This window comes from Phyllobates terribilis, unplaced genomic scaffold, assembly GCF_046119375.1.
Source record: "Phyllobates terribilis strain yellow unplaced genomic scaffold, ASM4611937v1 Scaffold_2__4_contigs__length_985480577, whole genome shotgun sequence".
NCBI classification, from domain to species: domain Eukaryota; kingdom Metazoa; phylum Chordata; class Amphibia; order Anura; family Dendrobatidae; genus Phyllobates; species Phyllobates terribilis.
Genome location: NW_027362762.1, coordinates 759,548,876 through 759,571,271, shown reverse-complemented (window position 1 = coordinate 759,571,271; position 22,396 = coordinate 759,548,876). Strand labels below are relative to the sequence as shown.

Below are 22,396 nucleotides of genomic sequence, written 5' to 3'. Positions count from 1 at the left end.
ATTTTCAAGGATATTACTTTGGCGGACAATTGTTAGAGCTCATTACATGCACCTTAATGTCTCTTCTAATTAGCACTTCCACCTTCACATACTGCAGTGTTGATCCCCAAAAATAAAATCTAAGGCCCCTTTCACACTTGGATATTTTGGTCATTATTTTGTATCACAAGAGTGGGACATATACTGAGAGAAAGTATAATGGTAATTGAAATATGTTCACTGTCGCCATATTTTGGACCCACTCCAGGTGTCAGACTAACAAATACTGAAACTAAATTCCAGCTATGGTAATTTCTTTTGGTGCATGCATGGCCTGAGAGGTGCTTGCCTGTTCCCACAGTTACCTTTTCATCTTATTAGGATAATTTGTACTTTTTCCAACGATGTAAACAGGAAATCCAATAAACACGTGCGCTGTAACCGATGATTTATGTGTGGTTTAACACTAAATAAATTAGGTCTAATAGGTGCTTCTTTCATTTCGTCATGGCCATTAAATTACGATGACAAGTCTATGTACTTAGTGCACTAAGAAGTTGTGCCGCTGATGACTGAAACACTTGTACTAGATGCTCATCCTCAGTAGTTTCTCTGTGCAGTTTGGGCAAATAGTTTGCCATTTTATAGCACAAGTCCGCCACTGGGGGCGCTATTTTATTGACTTTTTTAATAGCAGAACTGTTTTTTTATTTTTCATTTCTAGCATGGAGGTCAGGTCCAACAACCATGTATTTCTGTCTTACAGAGCCTGGCTAAGCTGACTGATGGATTCAGAAACAGCTGCTGCATCTCCGACTCCGTGCCCAACATTCATCATGATGCCAGCTCACTCAATGATTGCTTACCTCAGCAATACTGCGATGCCTGCTCACAGACAGATAACATCGGAGAGGTATAGCAAATCCAAACTCATTTGAAATAACAGTCCCTATGTTATTTTCTTTTTAATTTATTTTTATCTTTAATTGGAATTTTTTTATCTCATAGTATGGCTTTGATGATAAAGCAAAATTGGTGGACAGAGTAAGGCTTAATTGGCAGTATGAGGAAGCAAAGAAAAGGTAAGAAATTAAAATGAGCTTTCCAGCACCCTATAAAAATGTTGCACATTGTAAATTTAATATAGAAATTAGACTAGGATCACACGACCGTATATTCTCACATTCCGAGAGAATTGGGTCAATTATGCAAATCACACTCTGATCAAACTCTAATCAGAGTTTAATCAGGGTATACTATTTCTCATTCCTCATTCTAAATTAGTAATTAAGTAAAGAGATCAAAATACTCAATAAATCTGCTTATTCAAACATAATTTTTATTATTGTTATCACAAAACATACAGACACCCCATAAAATCATCTCAAAAGCCCCTAAAACATAGGAAACCCCAATAAAAATGAGGCAGCACGCGAAACGCGCGTTGGGGTACAAGGCAGTGTGGTCTCCCAATACTTTGGCACTGGTTTGTATTATGCCTTGCGGGTACTATAATTTTGATATCACTTGGTTGCTAACAAGTACTCTGGCATGATCCCTATGAGTGGTGATGTGCACCCAAATTTAATGTATTACCTTATGTGTTCTATATAAGCTGTAACTGATGTAACTAATGTGATAATTTTACTGGCTTGTATATGGGATATATCCCTTAAACTATGAGGATCTGTACTTTATCTACATATGTTATATGATAATCTAATGGCTTGTATATGAGGATTTGTACTCTATTTACATATGTTATGTGACAATCTAATGGCTGGGACATGGGGTATATCCCACGAAACTAGGAGGTTCAGAATTCTACTGTTATAGCTTTACATTCTGATTTTCTGAACTGTAATCATCTTCAGTGCTTACAGTGATATCTTTTGACCACACTGCCTCATTTTTATTGGGGTTTCCTATGTTTTAGGGGCTTTTGACATGATTTTATGGGGTGTCTGTATGTTTTGTGATAATAATAAAAATTATGTTTGAATAAGCAGATTTATTGAGTATTTTGATCTCTTTACTTAATTACTAATTTAGAATGAGGAATGAGAAATAGTGTAGTGTAAGTTGGGTTTCCTCATCTTGTCTTAAGGATATTAATACACTATACGGGAATGAACGTCTATATCCTTTTTTGTTTACAAATATTTAATCAGAGTATGATCATAGTGTGATCCGATTCTCTCGGATGAGAAGATGGAAAAAAAAATTCTCCATCTTCTCTATTGTATCAGTCCACGGAAATCAGACTGCACTCAGATGTCATCCGAGTGCAGTCCGATGTTTTCCACGGACTTATTGACTTGCATAGCTGAGTACGATCTGAATATCGGATCAAACTCGGTCAAGCTGTGATTTCTTTTTTCTCCAGAACTGCTCTGTCCAAGGAACAAAATTGGACATGCATACGGCCCTATAGCATAACATTAGTCCGAGTGCGACCCGATGTTTTGTCAGATCGCACTTTGCATTTAAACCCTCATGTTGAAGTGTTTCAATTAAACACACTTGACAGTATAGGGATCGAATTTGCTGTCCACTGGAAGCAAATGTGCTAACATAAAAGGCCTAGATTATAATAACCTACACATTAGGAAGGACTAACACATTTCACACAACACTGCCTTTTTAATGAATATTTGTAACAGCATACAGCATGGACGGAGTTAACTCTGTCATCAGTTTTAAGGAAGGATATTTTATTTTGGGTGAACTATTCGTCCACATTCTTCATTTATTATGCAGTTTTTGCACAATGGTTTCTAGTGTTCTGCACATCTCAGGCCTGATCCCATATATATGTGCATTCTACACGTTGAGCAACACTTTCCTTATTATGGTATTGCGTAGGAGAGAGAATGTGCTGTCTAAAAAATTCTATGAAGAGGAACACTTCAAAATGCTTTATATAAATTGATCTAATTACCCTAGCACTCGCTGTAGTAATGCATAATGTTAGTGACTCTAAGGGTTCGTGCACATCACCATATTTTCGGTCTGAGTGCGATCCAACAAAACATCGGAACGCTTTCAGACCAATGCTATCCTATGGGGCCGTGCGCATATCTGTTATATTCCTCAGACCCAGTCAGTGCGAGGAAAAATTCGCAGCATGCCCAAGCTGGATCCAATTATCAGATTGCACTCAGCCATGCAAGTCAATGAGTCCGGACTGACAGAAATGAGAGGATGGAGACATTTTTCCCCCATCTTCTCCTCCATCTTCAGGCCACACTCTGATGAAACTCTGATGAGAGTGATCAGCATAATCGGCCCGATTCAGTTGGTGTGACCCTTGCCTTAATCAAAATGTAGCATCTATCTATGTATTTCTATAAAGGTGACATGTTGTATTGGGATTGAATCGGAGTACATCATAGTCATGTTTTTGGAGAGGTTATGGGACTTGACTTTGCATGTAGCCTTTGCCAAAATGGGATGCCATGGTCAATAAAAAAAAACACTCAGGCTGTGGTATCGAAATGATGAGCAGTTGGGATAAGGAGGACTTAACTCCTTCACCCCCCAAGCCTGTTTTCATCTTCGTGACCAGGCCAAATTTTGTACTTCTGACCAATGTCACTTTGAGGTAATAACTCTGGAATGCTTCAACGTATCCCACTGACTCGGAGTTTGTTTTTTTCGTGACATATTGTACTTTATAATAGTGATAATATTTGTTAGATATGACTTGCGTTTATTTGTGAAAAAACTGAAAATTGGCGAAAATTGTGAAAATTCTGCAATTTTCAAACTTTTCAGCATAATTTTTGAAAAATTTTTTGTTACCAAGTTATAAGTTAAAAGTTGACCATCGATTTCTCATTTTTCCAACAAAATTTACAAAACCATTTTTTATAGGGACCACATCACATTTGAAGTGACTTTGAGGGGTTTATATGACAGAAAATACCCAAAAGTGACACCATTCTAAAAACTGCACTCCTCAAGGTGCTCAAAACCACATTCAAGAAGTTTATTAACCCTTCAGGTGCTTCACAGGAATTAATGGAATGTGGAAGGAAAAAATAAACATTTAACTTTTTTTCACAAAAATGTTATTTTAGACACAATTTTTTTTACTTTCACAATGGTAACAGGAGAAAATGGACCCCAAAATTTGTTGTGCAATTTCTCCTGAGCATGTCGATACCCCATATGTGGGGGAAAACCACTGTTTGGGCACACTGCAGATTTTGGAAGGGAAGGAGCACCATTTGACATTTTGAATGTAAAATTTGCTGGAATAATTAGCGGATGCCATGTTTCATTTGAAGAGCCCCTGATGTGTCTAAACAGTGTAAACCCCCCACAAGCGATGCCATTCTGGAAACTAGACTCCTCAGGGAGCTTATCTAGATGTGTGGTGAGCACCTTAAACCCCCAGGTGCTTCACAGAAGTTTGTAACGTAGAGCCGTGAAAATAAAAAAAATCACACTTTCCCCACAAAAAATGTTCTTTTAGCCCCAATTTTTTTATTTTCACAAGGGTAACAGGAGAAATTGCACCATACAATTTGTTGTGTAATTTCTCCTGAATACGCCGATACCCAATATGTGGAGGAAAACTACTGTTTGGGCACATGGCAAGACTCAGAAAGGATGGAGTGATGGTTTTGAACGCAGACTTTGATGGAATGGTCTGTGGGTGTCATGTCGCATTTGGAGAGCCTCTGATGTGCCTAAACAGTGGAAGCCCCCACAAGTGACCCCATTTTGGAAACTAGACCCCTCAAGGAATTTATCTACACGTGTGGTGAGCATTTTTAACCCACAGGTGCTTCACAGAATTTTACAACGTTGATCCCTGAAAATGAAAAATATATTTTTCACACAAAAATGTTGTTTTAGCCCCAAATTTTTTCATTTCTATCAGGAGAAAATGGACCCCAAAATTAGTTGTGCGATTTATCCTGATTATGCCAATACCCCATATGTGGTCAAAAGCTATTTTTGAGGCACAGTACAAAGCTCAGAAGGGAAGAAGCGCCATAGAGAAGTTCAGATTTTGCCGGACTAGTTTGAGGGTGCCAAGTCACATTGGCAGAGGCGCTGAGGTGCCAAAGCAGCAGAACCCGCCAAAAGAGATCCCATTTTAAAAACTCCACCTCTCAATGAATTCAAATAGGGGTACAGTGATCATACTGACACCACAGATAGGTCACAGAATTTTATACCATTGGGCAGTGAAGAAAAAAATAATTAAGTTTTTTACCACCAAAATTTTGTTTTGGCCATAGATTTTACATTTTCAAACTGGGAAATTGAGTAAAAATGGCACCAAAATTTGTCCCACAATTTCTGCTGAATGTTGAAATACCCCATATGTGGCTGTACAGTACTGGTTAGTCACACAGCGATACTCTGTAGGGGCGGAGCGCTATTTGCCTCGTGGAGCGCAGATTTTTCTAGAATAGTTTGCGGACTCCATATACAGAGCCCAAAGGCTAGAAGAGCAGAATCCCCTCCTCAAGTGACACCATTTTGGAAATTATACCCCTTTGGGAATTTATCTATAGATGTCGTGACGATTTTGACTCCATGGGTGTTTTCCAGAAACAAGTAGCAGCGGAAATTGCTGAGTGAAAATTGCATACTGCCGTTGTAGTGACCAGTATGTTGTAGTGACCAGCTCATGCATCTGGAAACACGCACCCGTAAAATTAGACTGGCTCTCATCGCTACAGAAATGCCAAACATGTGGACGCTAACTGCGGTTTAGGCACACTTGGACTCAGAAGGGAGGGGGGGCATTTAGATATGGGAGTGCAGAATTCATTGGATTTCTTTTGGGGGGCGAGGAGCAATAGAACTTTTCCAGAGCTTGTGTACTACCAGTAACGTAACGAATCCCCCTATATTTCCGATAACAGATGATGGACCTGAGTGTGAGCTTTTTTTGTGGATTGAGTTGAAGCTTTTGTTTGGAACATTTTACATAAAATTTGGGATCACATTTATCCGATGCGCTACGCTGAACACTTATATTTGGGTTTCCATCTAAATCTCTGAGTGACGTGATTCAGATGAAACTCGCGGGATCCATTTACTATAATGAGGCAGCAGAGTACCTATCGACCTGGATGTATGGATACATCCAAGGTCGTCAAGGGGTTAAATGTGCTCAAACACTATTGCACCAACTCCCCAATTTGTCAAGAGAATGAATCTGTCAATCAAATTGTTTCCTTACCATTATGAGGTTATTTTTAAATTTATGTCTTAATGGACTAAACATAGCTCGGCTACTATGCTACGTTAACATGTTCAGTATTTGATCTGTGTTTTACATCAGTTTTTGTAAGCCAAAGTCAGGAGTGGAACAATCAGAGGAAAAGTATAATAGAAACACATCACCACTTCTGTATTATTCGCCCACTCCTGGTTTTGGCTTACAAATACTGATCTAAAATACTGACCAAATTCTGAACGTATGAGAGTGGCCTTATTGTGTGCACTGATGTCAAGTTGTATTGAGCACTATTACGACACCCATAGAAGTGTATAAGCCCATACTTTTCTATATCAAGAAAAATCACGCTCCTTCTCATGAAGTCGTTTATTTCTGAAAAATCCTAACTCTTATGTATGTGAAAGCAATATTAAAGGGTTGTCTTGGACAACATCTTCTCATACCCCCTGCTTGGCCCCGATAAAATAAAAGTTTATACTCACCTCCCATGCTGGTGCCATTCCAGCAGTGTCGGCACTCCCTCTCCTCGGGGCTCTCGAGCGATGTTGTGACACGTAAGCCAGGCGCCCAATCAGCTCTGGTGTCACTGTCCCCGCCTCCTTATTGAACATGAAGAGGAAGTCCGGCTGCAGCTCTGACTTCCTCTTCATGTTCAATTCGTACGAAGGCGGGGACAGTTACGCCAGCGCTGATTGGGCACCTGGCTTACGTGTCACAACATCGCTCGAGAGCCCCAGGTAGAGAGAGTGCTGACACCACTGGAACGGCGCTGGCACAGGAGGTGAGTGTAAGCTTTTTTTATTTTATCGGGGCCAAGCAGGGTTTATGAGGAGAGGTTGTCCTAGTAGTGGACAACCCCTTTAACTTCATAATTCGGCTAGCCCTTATGCAGAAGACAAAGCCTGTATGATGGCATTGTAAGGTGTATCCACTCGCCATGCTGAGGCGAGCAAAAGAACATGCCGGATTCAATGAGATTACCTTTAGTATGTCAAATGGTATAATATGGGCTCACAAATTCTATAGATTCTGTATCATAGATCTGAATAATGGGGGTCTGTAATAAAGTCATGTGTATGAATCTTTAAATGAAACTCACTAAATAGCGGGTTTACAATTCCACCGTAAGGCTATGTGCACAGAGATGCGTCAAAAAGTGACAACTCTCCTTCTTTGGTGAGTTTTTGGAGGAGTTTTTTTTTTCTCTGATGTGTTTCCCGATGAAGTTTTGAAGAGATTTGAAAATATTTTGGAAGAGTTTTTTTCTAAAAGCATTTTTGCAGCCTTTTGATTGGACAATTCTTAGTTTGGAGCCTTTTCCATCAGGAGCCACTTCAGAGAAGTGACATGACCTTTCTTTTTCTCTCACTAGTCATTTTCCAAAACCCAAAGTGGAAAAACTGCTCAAAAGACTGAACATATGTACAGCGATACAAATAGAAATTAATTAGAAGAGTATTTTTAAAGTGATTTTTCGGAGCGGACCTCCCATGTAGGGTTTGCTTCTGACATGACCTAGTACTTCTCTTTGCGTAGTTTCTCTTATGGTTGGAAGTGACATTATCAGGTTTTTGCCTTTTTGGGCAGCACCATAATGAACTACGTACCAGTATGTCATTCTCTATAACATTAATTGTAGCTGATTTTTGTTTCTTGCAGGAATTCCTGATTTAAAAAGGTTTGAAGGTCAGGGTGTGGCAGAGGAAATTGCTAGGGAAAGGCTAGCTTTCCTGCATGATTGCAGGGCTCGGTGGGAGCCGTGCATGGTAGTAGTAAAGGTCAGCTGCTGATCATTTATACAGATGCTTCATAAGCAGAGTGTCACTAGTTTTATGTTAAGATAACTTTATTAATAGAAATGGCTCTTGGTTTATTACAAAGCTGTTTATGTTCAGCTGTCACCAAATTGAAATTTATTTTATCTGACTCGATGAAATGGTCAAATTTTAAAGGTTTTTGTTTGACAAAGCTGGAAAACATTTATTGAGAAACGTGTGGTCATATTAAAACTGATATATAGGTCTAAACCTCATCTATGGCTTGTACTATACAAAATAAAAAGTAAAGAGGTTGTCCACTACTTTTACATTGATGACCTCTCCTTAGCATAGGTCATCAATGTCTGATCAGCTGGGATCCGACACCCAGCACCCCATTAATCAGCTGTTATCGGTGTCGGTGACCGCTGGCCAGAAGTACTCCCTTGCCAAGCTGTGCCGTCTCCTTGTAGTTGCTTGGGCTTGGTACTGCACATCCGCCTCCTAGTCAAATCAGTAGGAGGCGGATGTGTAGTACCCTGCGGCGGCCACAACAAGTAAACGGAGCAGCTCGGCAAGTGAGTACTTCCGATAAGCGGCCACCGACACCGATAACAGCTGATTGGTGGGGTGCTGGGTGTCGGACCCCGGCCGATCAGACATAGATGACTTCTCCTAACGATAGGTCATCAATGTAAAAGTAGTGAACAATCTCTTTAATTACAGTAAGCAGCCATACATGGTGTAATTCTCTTCTGTAATCTAATTGGCTAGAATCACCCCCCCCCCCCTAGTGACATTGTACTGGATTTGTTTGTTAGGGGTGTATAGGTGAAAATTTCCTGGTGCTCTAGGCTCTGCCCATCAAGTAGGCCGCACCGTAATGGAACATTCAAAAAACTATTTTCTATTTTTCAAGAATTTCAAAAGCATTTGTGTGATGTTTTATATTGTGTAACATTTTGTGCATTACATTTTTTTCTGGTGTTTTTGAAATCCCACAATAAAGCTCATGGGGAAAAACAACATACATAGAACATGCTGTGTCTCAAAGAAAAATGCAATTGTTACCAAAAAAAGACAACATAAATGCCAGAAGACAAAAAATGCAATTTATGTAGACCTTTCAGTAGCTTGCTATAAACTTTAAAGTAACCTATGTCCACACAGTGATTTTAAACTAAAAAACAAACAAAAATAAAACTGCAAAAGTCATGTTAATGACTTGTGTGATTACACTGTCAGGAATAAATAGTCACTTTAGTTTCAATACACTTTGCATAATTCAATTGTAGAAGCAAATATAAGACACTGTGTAATATACCTTAACAGGGAAGTATGTTTCTTTCTCTGTTTATGAGTAGAGATGGGCAAACCCGAACAGATATGTTCGGCGTTCGTACAGGACGGTCAGTGTTTGGGCCTGAACTCTGAACACGGACTTTCTCCTGAAGTCTGGTGCAGTGTTCGGGGTAAGGAGAGAGATGTTTTTTCTTTTACAAGTCCGGGTCTCCATTATTTTCAATGGAATTTGGGTTCTGGTGGAAGTTCGGGTACTGTTCTGGTAACCAAACTGAACTTTCTCAATAGTTCGGGTCAGGTACCAGAACCTGAATTTCCACCGATCCGCCCATCCCTACTTATGAGTCATTGCTTCTGTCCCCAGAACTCATTATTAAAGGGGTTGCCTGATCCTAGTCGATAAGTCTGCAGTCACTCTGTGTGAGATGTAGAGATTCGCCGGTTTCTGAGCTGGAACTAGCGGGTACACAGAATGAAGACCAGGAATAACTAGCTCAGAGACAACTGAAAATTAGAACATGCAGAGGGGGAAATCTGATGGAAAATGTGGGAACGGGTTATACATATAATAACTAGAAATAGTATTAAAGAGGTTAGCCACAACTTTATATGTCACTTTCATGTAAACTAAATACTTAAGATAAGTATTATACTGAATTTTGTAACCTGAGCTACTCTTTTGGTCACAAGATCTCTGGCTGAGAATCCCCTGGCTTCCTGTGATGTCGTGTCAAAAAATTTCCCGCAGTTTCGGCCTTTGGAATCAGATGGGTGGGTGCGGCTTGCCATGTGGGTTTGCCAGGCTCTGTTCAGCAGAGCTCACACTGACTGTGTATGCTGCTGCAGACACAGCGCTCCCTGCAGATCCAGTTCTCCCTTGTATCTGTATGTAGCAGGGTGTACTTGTATATGTACACACCTCCTGCTCTGTATCCTTTGTAATGTATATATACCCTGCAGAATGTTCTCTATTATATGAATATATTCATTGCTCTCTCCCCATCCAATCAATCCATCCCATCCATCCATCCGTCAATGAGGGGGAGTAAGGGATAATCTTCCTTACCAGGGCTGGTGTTCTGGTGTTTTGTGCATTGCTTCTCTTCCCCGTAACCATGTTCAGTATAGGAGATCATGTTAGGGCTGTGTGTGGCGCTGGGAGAGGAGTGGAAGAAGTTTAAACTGAGTTACAGGGATGTGCTCACTGCTGGCTTGCAGCCCAGCACAAGGAATGATGGGAAATATAGTCAGAAGGAAGCAGAGTAATCTGAACAGGAAGTGATGGCTGTGACAGCAGAGCTGATCCCCGGGCACAGGAAGTGAAGTAAAAATGCACTGAACAACATGAAACTTGTCGGAAATGGTATTTGAAGTTATTTAGGGGCAAAATCCTTAGGCATTTATGGCAAAACCAATAACTGAATTAGGGTAGTGTACAAGATTTAGACTAAAGTGGTCAAACCCACTGATATCAGCAGAATCAGCCAACAGTCTCATGTATATGTGAGGTCCTACTGACAGCTTTATTTATTTATTAAACTCACATATATAGCGCCATCATATTCCACAGTGCTTTACATACATTATCATCATTGTTCCTATTGGGGCTCACAATCTAGATTCCCTTTCAGTATGTCTTTGGAGTGTGGGAGGAAACCCACGCAAACACAGGGAGAACATACAAACTCCTTCCAGATGTTGTCCTCGTGGGATTTGAACCCAGGACCCCAGTGCTGAAAAGCTAACTCTAAAGCCACCACGTTGATGATGTTGGACTAGAGAAGGATTTCAGTGGCTTTCATTGAGAATAAAGGAACGACAAACATTTCTGTGTATAGGAGAGTTGGGAGAGAGAGCTATCAGGTGCACGATCATTTGGGCCACAGTTATCTAAAGTGTATGCTTATTAATGTCTTTATTTTAAGAGATGAGTTGGGGACCTGATTTTGTGACACTTCCAATGCATACGTTTTATAGGATCTTCTGCTGCCGTTGTTGCACAGCCTTCCTTATGGGCTGCACACCTCTCCAGTCCATTTAATGGCTGCTGATGGAGGAGCAGCCAAACCAGTCCATCAGCCCACTCCAATTGAAAAACTGTTTTCCCATGCACAGTGTTTGTCTGTTGGATGAGGCTGATTGACAGGTTTGGTAACGCGTTCCTCCATCAGCAGCAATTTAGGGACAGGAGAGCTGAGAAATCTGTGAGAAAGGTGTACGTGCCTCAAAATCATGTCAACAAAACATCTGTTACAGATAAGTGGGCAAGCTTCCCCTTGTATCTAACTGAGTGCCCGAATCTCACTTACATGGGACTGCCTAAATAATATATTGTTGCAGGAAAAAATGTATCATGTTACCAATGGATAGAAAGTTAAAAAACGATATGTAGAATTGCTGTAGAATGTCAGAAATCCAAATTAATTTGTGCTCCGAATGTGTGATAGGTTGTCATGAGCTAGTTATCACCAACTTTATCGTCCCTCTGGGATTTAATACTGAGGGCTCGCTCTCACTTGCGATTAAATCAGACGAATACAAACCGATAAAAAATCGGCTTGCATTCGTACCAATTTAATCCTATGATGGTGTGCTCAGTGGCATTTTTTTTCCAGTGCTGATTGGATTGCACGCACCCATATAAGCCTATGGGTGCGTGTGAAACATCGCACTGCACTCGGATATCACCCAAGTGCAGTGCGATTTCCGCCGATGCCAGCAACAGAGGAGATGGAGAAATTGATTTCTCTGTCCCATCCGCAGCTTTGCCAGAGGATCGGAGCCCAGAGCACTGACATTTGGCTCCCGCTCGCAGCAGAGCAGTAGCCGAATGTCATTAGCATATTGAATCCGGTGCTCTCGCACTAATACTTTTAATACTAATATTTTTTGTGTTTCAGAATTTACACATTAATGCACATGTCTTTTCCCCCATCTCGCATATCTTCCCCACCTGATCTTTCTATCACAATAAATAACATCACTCTTTCCCCTGTAGCGACACTCCGCTGCCTCGGAGTAACCCTTGACTCTGCCCTGTCTTTCAAACCCCACATCCAAGCTCTCGCCGCCTCCTGTCGCCTCCAGCTCAAAAATATTTCCAGAATCCGTCCTTTCCTCAACCCTCAATCTACTAAACTGCTTGTGCATGCCCTCATCATCTACTGCCTCGACTACTGTAACACCCTCCTCTGTGGCCTACCTGCTAACACTCTCACACCCCTCCAGTCCATCCTTAACTCTGCTACGTGACTGGTCCATCTCTCACCTCACTACTCCTCTGCTACCCCCCTTTGCAAATCCCTTCACTGGCTCCCATTCCCCCAGCGTATTCAGTTCAAACTACTAACACTGACCTACAAAACCATCCATAACCTCTCTCCTCCGTACATCTCTGAACTAATCTCCCGATATATTCCCTCCCATAATCTCCGGTCCTCCCAAGACCTCCTTTTCTCCTCCACACTTATTCGTTCCTCACACAATTGCCTCCAAGATTTCTCCCGAATATCCCAAACCCTATGGAATTCTGTGCCTCAACACGTCCGATTAGCCTCCACATTTGGATCCCTCAGATGGAACCTGAAAACCCATCTCTTCAAACAAGCCTACAGCCTACCATGACCACACTGCCGCCTCAACACCGGAGCTACTTCCCTTAACCTACTGTCTCCTCCCCCTTCCTGTAGAATGTAAGCCCGCAAGGGCAGGGTCCTCCTCCCTCTGTACCAGTCTATCATTGTAAATTCATTTACTGTAAGTGATATCTGTATTTGGTATGTAACCCCTTCTCATGTACAGCACCATGGAATCAATGGCGCTATATAAATAAATAATAATAATATAGAAAATATACAGGAAGGCAGCAGAGGTAATCACTAGACGCTAATGGCAGCTTTGCTTCAATGCCCTTTTGAATCTAAATTTAGTCTGCGCCTCAGTAAGATGATTTAGAAACCACCAAAGAAGAATGTCCATTGGGACAAAATAAGTGGATAACATCTTAAAAAAGAAGAACTTTCATTCAGAAATAAAAACCTCCAACAGTTTGTAGGTTTCTTCACTCTGCAAGGCAGTTCCTCAGCAGGTTGTTTTTACCGTGTGTGTTTGTTGTACAATATAAGCTCTGTTCACATCTTGGCCCTGATTCATCAAAGCGATTCCATCAGAATTCTGTCATAAGTCACAACATTTTTTGTCCAACATGGGGTTGTGCAAAATTTAGCAACTGTTGGCATTTTTTTGCCGGTTTCACCAAGCTCCGAACTTGGGCAAGACAGGGGCGTGATGAAACAGCATGTCTAATTCATGACGAACTGTGACGTTCCTTGCATCAGAAATTTTACTCTAGTAAAATTGGAGTAAGATGGGTGGCGAGGCACCCAGAGGCCTCCTAATGGATCAGGTGCATCTGACTTCAGCACCCCTTCTCATCAAGAATGGTGTGAACAACGCTGGTCTTGATGAATCGGGTACCTTGTTTTGCACCAACATTGAAGGTACATGTACGCTCAGCTTATGGCTGCATTTGTGTCCCATTGTATACACATACAGTTGGATATATTGCCATCATAGTAAAAGAAAATATTCTCTATATAATCTTTTGCTGTATAATTCTGTATAGGGTAGCCTATATTTTCTTGTAGTGAAAAAAAAAGCTATTCTGATGCCTTCTAGCCAAGCATAGGCTGAAGGACACTCTCTTGACAAAAAACATACCCTTGACTTATACCTCTGACGTGTAGAAAAAGGAGATGACAAAATGTAGTAATACCTGGTCCCTCTGCGGTTTTATTGTATGAAAATCGTGTTACTGTAGAAGTGAGTGTGTCACGTACATAACACAGATGCTAAAATGTGTTACAGTCATGTGAAACTGGTGTAAAAGGTTAGCAAGAGTTAAAGCAGGATATGATGAGGGCAGTGGTTATTAGTGTCTGGGAAGTAGGGGTCGGGTGGTGTGAGAGATATATGAATAAGAGAAAGTGTAGAGAAAGAAATCTAACCCCAGATCTGGCTCGTGCTGTGGGAGTCATATCACCGATGAGACTATTGCTCACAGTAGTGTCCATTTCATGAGCGCGGTTAGGGAACACAGACACAGGTACTCTCTTTTCAACAGATTACATTTCTAGTAGAGTGAGGAAATGACGTTAATCCAGTTTTAGGGAACACAGACACAGGTACTCTCTTTTCAACAGATTACATTTCTAGTAGAGTGAGGAAATGACGTTAATCCAGTTTTGCGGTTTGAAGTTCCTCAGCAGTGAAACCCAATAACAAATGACTCACGGAACTTCATAGCAGATTTATGTGGTATTTAATGTGAATTACTTGATCTTAATACACTGGCATGAAGGGTATTGGTCACATTTTTATTACTTTACTTCTAAACATCCATGATGAGGTCAGTCTTTGAAGGCTGCTTTTTCACATTTGATCTACATTTCCCATGGCATCTTTTAATTCAAGCTTTGCACAGAAACATCGCAGACTTAGCAAAAATTCGTTCCTCTTTTCTTTTTCCACTTTTCCAATTTGTAATTAGTGCAAACAAATTAAAAAGTATAAATATATTTACTTTAAAGAGATTGTGCACTACTGGACAACCCCTACTTGATCAATTCAGGGGCCCAGAGAAAATAACAATGTGAACTCGCTTCTCGCTGCGGCCCCTTTGCAGTAGTGTGTGTGCTGCTATTCCCGGCTGGTAACATTACAGCTGTTGTATCACCTGACCTTTGTAACCAATCAGCGACAGTCCATTAGCCTAAATATTAAAAACTGCAGCCAATCAGCAGCTGTTAATTTGCTGCAGCAGTCATAGGACACAACAATGACATGATTAAGGTGAGGTTGTTTAGTAGCAGACAACCCCTTTAAGGGTCTCTCAAATCATGTGATATTGCTGACCATTCAATGTTTGCATCCGGTCACCACCAGAGCTAATAGCTGTTGATCAGTTGGGGTGCAGGATATTGGACCCCCACGTTCTGATAATGATGATCTATCCTAAGACCATGTTTACACCTTCAGTATTTGGTCAGTATTTTACCTCCGTATTTGTACACCAAAATCAGGAGTGGGTGATGAATACAGAAGTGGTGATGTGTTTCTATTATACTTTTCCTCTGATTTGTTCCTCTCCTGGTTTTGGCTTACAAATACCGATGTAAAATGCTGACCAAATACTAAATATAAGAACGTTGCCCAAGTCACCAATCGTATGTAATCCGAGAACCCCTTCAAGTATTAACGCCCATTGATTTTACACTTGAAGTTGAGCTTAGATGCATTCGGTTTCCATTGATCTTGAGCTGTTTCTACAGCTTCTATTCCTGGACCTGGTTGACCCAAACTGAGCTAATGGGGAAGAAGAGCATTGATCAGGCAGGTCTTTAAAGGGACAGCTGATACATGCTGCCCAGTCTCAGCCAGGCATGTTTGACTATGAAACGGGGCAGCATTTCAGAGAAAATCATACTTTAAAAGCTGCTGGGAACCGAGCCACGCTGGAGATTAGTTGGACAGACGAGTCACCGGTGGCTTCTCCCCGCTCGCTGCTCTGGATTAATAGGTCTCTGCCTATGTGTGTTTACAGGCAGAGACCTGTCACGTGCTGACAGTGGGTGGGGTGAAGCCATCAGGGACCTGCCTGTCTAACTAGTCACTTGTGTGGCTCAGTCCACGGCATTTTTTAAAGCATGTTTTCCTCTGAAATGTTGCAGTGTTTCAGAGTCAAACATATTCAGCTGAGATCATACAAGCAGTGCAGCATGTATCAGCTGTCAGGTTCATTTTAAGAACCTGATGGTCACTCTGACAGAGCTCCATAGCATCTATGCAGTACTTCATTAGTCAAGTTGCTATACTAGAGCGCCCCTACTCAGTGAAAGGCCCATGACAGCCCACTTGGGTTATAGTGGTATGAAAAAGACTTTCATAACGTGGCAGACAAGATTCTCCAGTCTGACAAAACCCAGAATGAACTCTTTAGGCCAAATATTCATTGCCATGTCTAGAGGAGAGCGGCATTGTACATGATCTGGGTATACCCCCTGCAAGGTGCTGATGGCTAATGCAGGACCTGGTCTTGCTGGATCTAGAGAAATCTAAACACAAAGAAAATACAGTAAGGTGGGAGAAAATTAACTTGGTATAATGTACAATGGTGGTGGGTGTGTTGGTCATTGTTAAATGCCAACCTGAACACGTGCGTTTTGAGTCGTGATTTCACTGTGTCCAGGGATGAGATCTCTCTGATTGATAAAGGTAATGAGTTCCAGAGAGTGAAGGCTATAGAACAAAAGGTTCTGCCTCCAAATATTGTAAGCCAGATAACGGGGTATTGAAGCTTATTTATACCTGCTAATCTGAGCAGTCGGCAAGAAGTGTATGGCTTCAGTAGATCCTTTAAGTAGCTTGGACGTAAGTTTTTTTCATGTTATAAAGATCATAAGGCAAATTTTAAAAATTTTCAAATTTCAGTGTGCGAAGAATTGATAGAATGGTTCTTAACCCAGCTGCGACACTTTGGATAAAAATGAAGAGGGTGTAATGCTTTGTTAGGGAGGCCTACATACAGTGGATACGGAAAGTATTCAGATCCCTTAAAATTTTTCACTCTTTGTTTCATTGCAGTCATTTGGTAAATTCTAAAAAGTTCATTTTTTTCTCATTAAAGTACACTCTGCACCCTATCTTGACTGAAAAAAAAAACAAAAATGTAGAAATTTTTGCAAATTTATTAAAAAAGAAAAACTGAAATATTACATGGTCATAAGTATTCAGACCCTTTGCTCAGCATTGAGTAGAAGAACCCTTTTGAGCTAGTACAGCCATGAGTCTTCTTGGGAATGATGCAACAAGTTTTTCACACCTGGATTTGGGGGTCCTCTGCCATGCTTCCTTGCAGATCCTCTTCAGTTCCATCGGGTTGGATGGTGAACGTTGGTGGACAGCCATTTTCAGGTTTCTCCAGAGATGCTCAATTGGGTTTAGGTCAGGGCTCTAGCTAGGCCAGTCAAGAATAGTCACAGAGTTGTTCTGAAGCCACTCCTTTGTTATTTTAGCTGTGTGCTTAGGGTCATTGTCTTGTTGGAAGGTGAGCCTTCGGCCAAGTCTGAGGTCCAGAGCACTCTGAAAGAGGTTTTCATCCAGGATATCTCTTTACTTGGCCGCATTCATGTTTCAATTGCAACTAGTCGTCCTGTCCCTGCAGCTGAAAAACACCCCCATAGCATGATGCTGCCACCACCATGTTTCACTGTTGGGATTGTATTGGGCAGATGATGAGCAGTGCCCGGTTTTCTCCACACATACCGCTAAGAATTATCGCTAAAAAGTTCTATCTTCATCTCATCAGACCAGAGAATCTTATTTCTCATAGTCTGGGAGTCCTTCATGTGTCTTTGAGCAAACTCTATGCGGGCTTTCATATGTCCTGCACTGAGGAGAGGCTTCCGTCGGGCCAATCTGCCATAAAGGCCCGACTGGTGGAGGGCTGCAGTGATAGTTGACTTTGTGGAGCTTTCTCCCATCTCCCTACTGCATCTCTGGAGCTCAGCCTCAGTGATCTTGGGGTTCTTCTTTACCTTTCTCACCAAGGCTCTTCTCCCACAATTGCTCAGTTGGCTGGAAGGCCAGGTCTAGGAACACTTCTGGTGGTCCCAAACTTGTCCCATGTTTCACACAAGGGGTAAGGAGTGACAGGCATATTCCCCAAAATTGAGACATTTGTCTACATCACAAAATGTGCATGTTGCAAACATATTTTTTTTTCACAGATGTTATTACTAATCAAATAATACATCCATACACGTCACATCAATACAGTGCTCTGTTACAGATCCTGGCGTTTTGGAAGTGGGGGTTACATTTTAACCTTTAACTGTGCATGTCTGTACAACCTGCTGTCACATTTTGGTTTTTGTACGTGTAAATACCTACCTACTATTTATTGTTATGCCTTTTTTGGCAACAAAAAAATGAAAAATTGGGGTTGAAAAGATTGTCAAAGGTTAATTATAGTATTGTACAAAGTGTATGGTAAAAAAATGTCTATGGACTTGATAGTGTGATAGAAAAATAAAAAATATCACTGCTAAGATGGAGCTGCTAGCAGCAGAAGCTCCACCACCATCTCTGGTACCAGCTGACCGGGCAGTAGTACTAGCAAACGCAGGTCACAATTGGCTTATTTTGAGTCTGGCAAGTATATTAGGGTTGAGGAAGAGGAGGGCGGTATGGAATATACTGTATGGCTGATCACTTGTCACTCTCACAGCATGTTACATTTGACATCGACTCCATTCGTAATATCAGTCGGTTTTTTACACGGAAAGGTCTGGCTAATCACAGATGACAGAGGGATAATTTTTTGGCCATTTTTTAAATTGTAAAACCCCTGAAAAGTCTGTCAGAGCAGGGTGTTATTAAATGGGATGTTGGTTACTACCCACCCGGTTGCCATCCCTTTTTATTGTGAGGTCACTGTGACATTATTGAGACTGTGAAAGGGGTTGGATATAGTCCAAGGATACCCCAGAGTATTACACATTTCTTTTCAGGTCAATTGGAGACTTTGCGATTTTACGAGTCATGCTAAATCAGTTCACTGTGCATTGAATTTATTTTAAAAAATTTGTGAAACCTGGCAAATTAAAATGTTAAAAGTTTTAATAATCTCTACTGCTAACCTACGGTTTTCATTTATCACAATCCTATTAATAAAGACTCCAGACCAAACTCCAGCATAAATATACCTGAAAATAAATACATCCTCCAAAATAAATGCAGACCCCAGAATAATTCAAGATTGTATTTCAGAATAGACAATCAAACGCTCCCAAATAAATGCATACTAGACATACAAAATAAAAACACTTGAAAAAATGCAAAGGGCAGATCAGACCCCAAATAAATACAGAGATGAGAATAGGTACAGACCCGAGAATAAATACTTATCCCAGAATAAATATGGACCCCAAAAGAAAAACAGACAACATAATACATATATCAAATTAGACTGCAAATACAGATCCCAAAATACCTACCTTAGAATAAATGCACATCTCAAACCAAGCCATAAATTAAGTAGACCCCCAAAATAAATCCCTTCTAGTTACGCTTCTGAAATATAGACACTAAACACATATATAGAACAGCTCACTCTCACGCTCTACAGTTCTAATGCTGGCTTGAGAACCTGCACAGATTGGTCATGTCACCATTAATGTTGAGCGCAAGTGCTCGTTACTTGAGCTTTCCTAGGGTGCTCGGGTATGCATCGAGTTTCGCGGGTGCTTGAGTGACATGTTCGAGTCCCCAAACTGACAAACACAGGCAATCCCCTGCATGTTTTGTAGCTGTCTAACAGCCACGAAACACGCGTTCGCGGGGACTCTAACATGTCACTCGAGCACCTGCGATGCTCGGTGCATACCAGAGCACCCTAGGCTAGCTCAAGTAACGAGCACTTGTGCTCAACACTAGCCACCATATCTCTCCAGGCCCTTAAACAGTAGAAGTCTTGCAAACTTTTAGGATCCTTCGTTACAAATTACTTTTATTCTGTTGGTTGTTTGTTTTTGCTAAAAAAAATGCAGTGAAAATGTATTGTGCATTATATCAGTGCATGTGCTTCCAACTCTTTGATGCAAGTTTGGGCTCTAGGTGTTCACCTATTCTTGCCTTCCCTTGGTCCCGGCTCTGGTTATACCTAGATGCATATCTTCTGTTTTTTAGCCTCTGACCCATAGCCATATGCTATAAACAGTGAAGAATATCATATGTTTATAGACTGGCCTCTGTGTACATATTTCACGCCATGTGTCATGTCAGTACTTGTGATTTGCATTGGGAAATCAGCATTTCTCTGGTCATTGTGTCCCGACTTGGAAACATTATTACGTCTTTTCTCACCCGAGTATGTGAAATGCTGAATTCCCCTTTCCAAAACCACAAATTCTGCTAAACGTCTTGTGCTTTCTTTTTAGTCCTTTCCCCTTCATTTTTAAAAATATTTGCCTTCAAGGCCACGTGATGTAAATTCTTTCCAGATGCTAGTAGGAAATAAACTGTGTTAGATTTCTTTTCTTTTGGGAGAGGTTTTTTTCCTGGCCATATGTAATGTCATTTCTCCTGTGGAAATTGAGAAGTATCAGCATACTTTGCTTTACTTTTGGCTGCTTGTCTCACACTGAAGAGCCAAAGAGGAGAGTAGATGTATTGTGATATTTAATAATGCTTTAATTAAAGGCAAATTGCATCACTAATAAGTTATAATTTTTTACAGTTTAATGAATTTACACTTTAATTCAGAGGAACGTTTGCTATTAGAATTTTTATTTTTTAAATAGTGCCATTCTTGACCACAGGCTTAGTCAGGTATTGCAGCTCAGCCCTATGTAAATGAATAATCAAGCAATGCTGTTTCTAAAGCAAAGTTATAACCGTTTTACCTTTTTTATCTAATACTTACAGGTGCTTCTCACAAAATTAGAATATCATCAAAAAGTTAATTTATTTCAGTTCATCAATACAAAAAGTGAAACTCGTATATAGAGTCATTACAAACCATTTCAAATGTTTATTTTTGTTAATGTTGATGATTATGGCTTACAGCCAATGAAAACACAAAGGTCATTATCTCAGTGAATTAGAATAATTAACAAAAAACACCTGCAAAGACTGCTGACGAAAAATACAAATGTTACAGGTCTCAGAAAATGGCAACACGATGCAAATTTTTTATTTTTTTTTTTTTACAAAAGTCTGCATTTTTTTCCATCACTTAAATAGAAAAAAATCGCCATAATGACATTGACCTTGACAATCATGTTTCCAGATCACTTATACCATACAATGAAGACCATGATAACAAAAGCCATGGAGAAATTATATTTTTTATCACAATTTAATCCCACTTGAATTTAGTTTCTCATTTTTCTGTATATTGCATGGCTAAATGAATGGTATCATTTAAACTTAGTTTGTTCCACAAAAAAGCAAGCCCTCATACGTGTATGTTAAAAGAAACACAAGAAAAGTTATGGAAGAAGGAAAAATTAAAAATTCCCTCATCATTAAAGGGTAAATTTTGGCTTGGACTCCGACCAGCAATAAAACCTAAAAAAATCACTGTTCTGTTTAGAGAGGGTCTATTAGAGAAACCATGATCAAAACTTCTAGAATCTGAAATAAAACTGTTATATTTAGTATAAAGAACCCAAAATGAAGGTCTCAGTATCGACTTAAACTTCTGTGTTTTATAAAGAAACCATATAAATAGTGTTCTCATTCAACTCTCAAGTAATAAGCTTAGTTCATTTAGTCCATGGAAAATTTTTTGAGGCTACATTCTCACGATGAGCTTTTTGGTGTTGCAGAATTGCATATTTTCAAAAATACGCAGCGTAAAAAAACTCAGCAAAAACTCATTGTGGGAACTTAGGCTCAAAATATGTGTAATACTTTAATTTAAGAAAATAAAGAGGAAAAAAGTACACCCTTACTATGAACGTACTCCCTTACTTTGTTTCTGCATATGTTATCAGACAGGAATCAGGCACTCTTGTCCTCATCAGGATCAGTGTGGGTCCCAGTGATCAGACCTCTACCAAGCCAACTTTTATCTTAAGGAAATTTCTTGGGAATCTCTGCTCTTTCATGTCATTTATTAGAGACTTCCATTAGCGTTTTTCTACTGAAGCAATAGAATGAAAAGCCACGTTTTGAGTTCTAGGGTTACAAACCAGACCAGATGTAATGAAGACTTGTGGCTTTTCTTCTTATGTATTTCTAGAAGAATGTTACTGGTCATTTCACAGTGTATTGCTAATGACTTGTGTATTTGTCCATCAGAGTTTCCAGCATACAACACCAATTGGCTCTGTTGGATAATGAAACCTGGCCAGGAATGGCTGAAGCGGACAGGGATCGTCTCCAGCTCATCAAGGAGAAGGAAGCTCTGCTTCAAGACCTACAGCTCATCATCCAGCAGAGGCGATCTCCTGAAGAAATGGCAAGATTAGAACAGGAGAAAAGACGATTGGCCGAGGAGATCCAGAGGGCCTGCTCCACTACTGCCCAAGGAGTTACTGAAAGGTTGGTAGTGGTGCTCAACAGTTGAGAGATTTTATATCGTAGC

At 40.4% G+C, this 22,396-nt stretch overlaps 1 protein-coding gene across 1 annotated transcript in view; it reads left to right on the top strand.

Moving 5' to 3' along the window:
- The window catches only part of WWC3 (WWC family member 3), a 168,625-nt gene that overhangs the window by 113,434 nt on the left and 32,795 nt on the right, over positions 1–22,396 (top strand). The window contains exons 7-9 of the mRNA XM_073667314.1: positions 746–892; positions 988–1,061; positions 22,111–22,353. Of these exons, the coding sequence (XP_073523415.1) occupies positions 746–892; positions 988–1,061; positions 22,111–22,353 (464 nt within the window). The remainder of the gene's footprint in view (positions 1–745; positions 893–987; positions 1,062–22,110; positions 22,354–22,396) is intronic.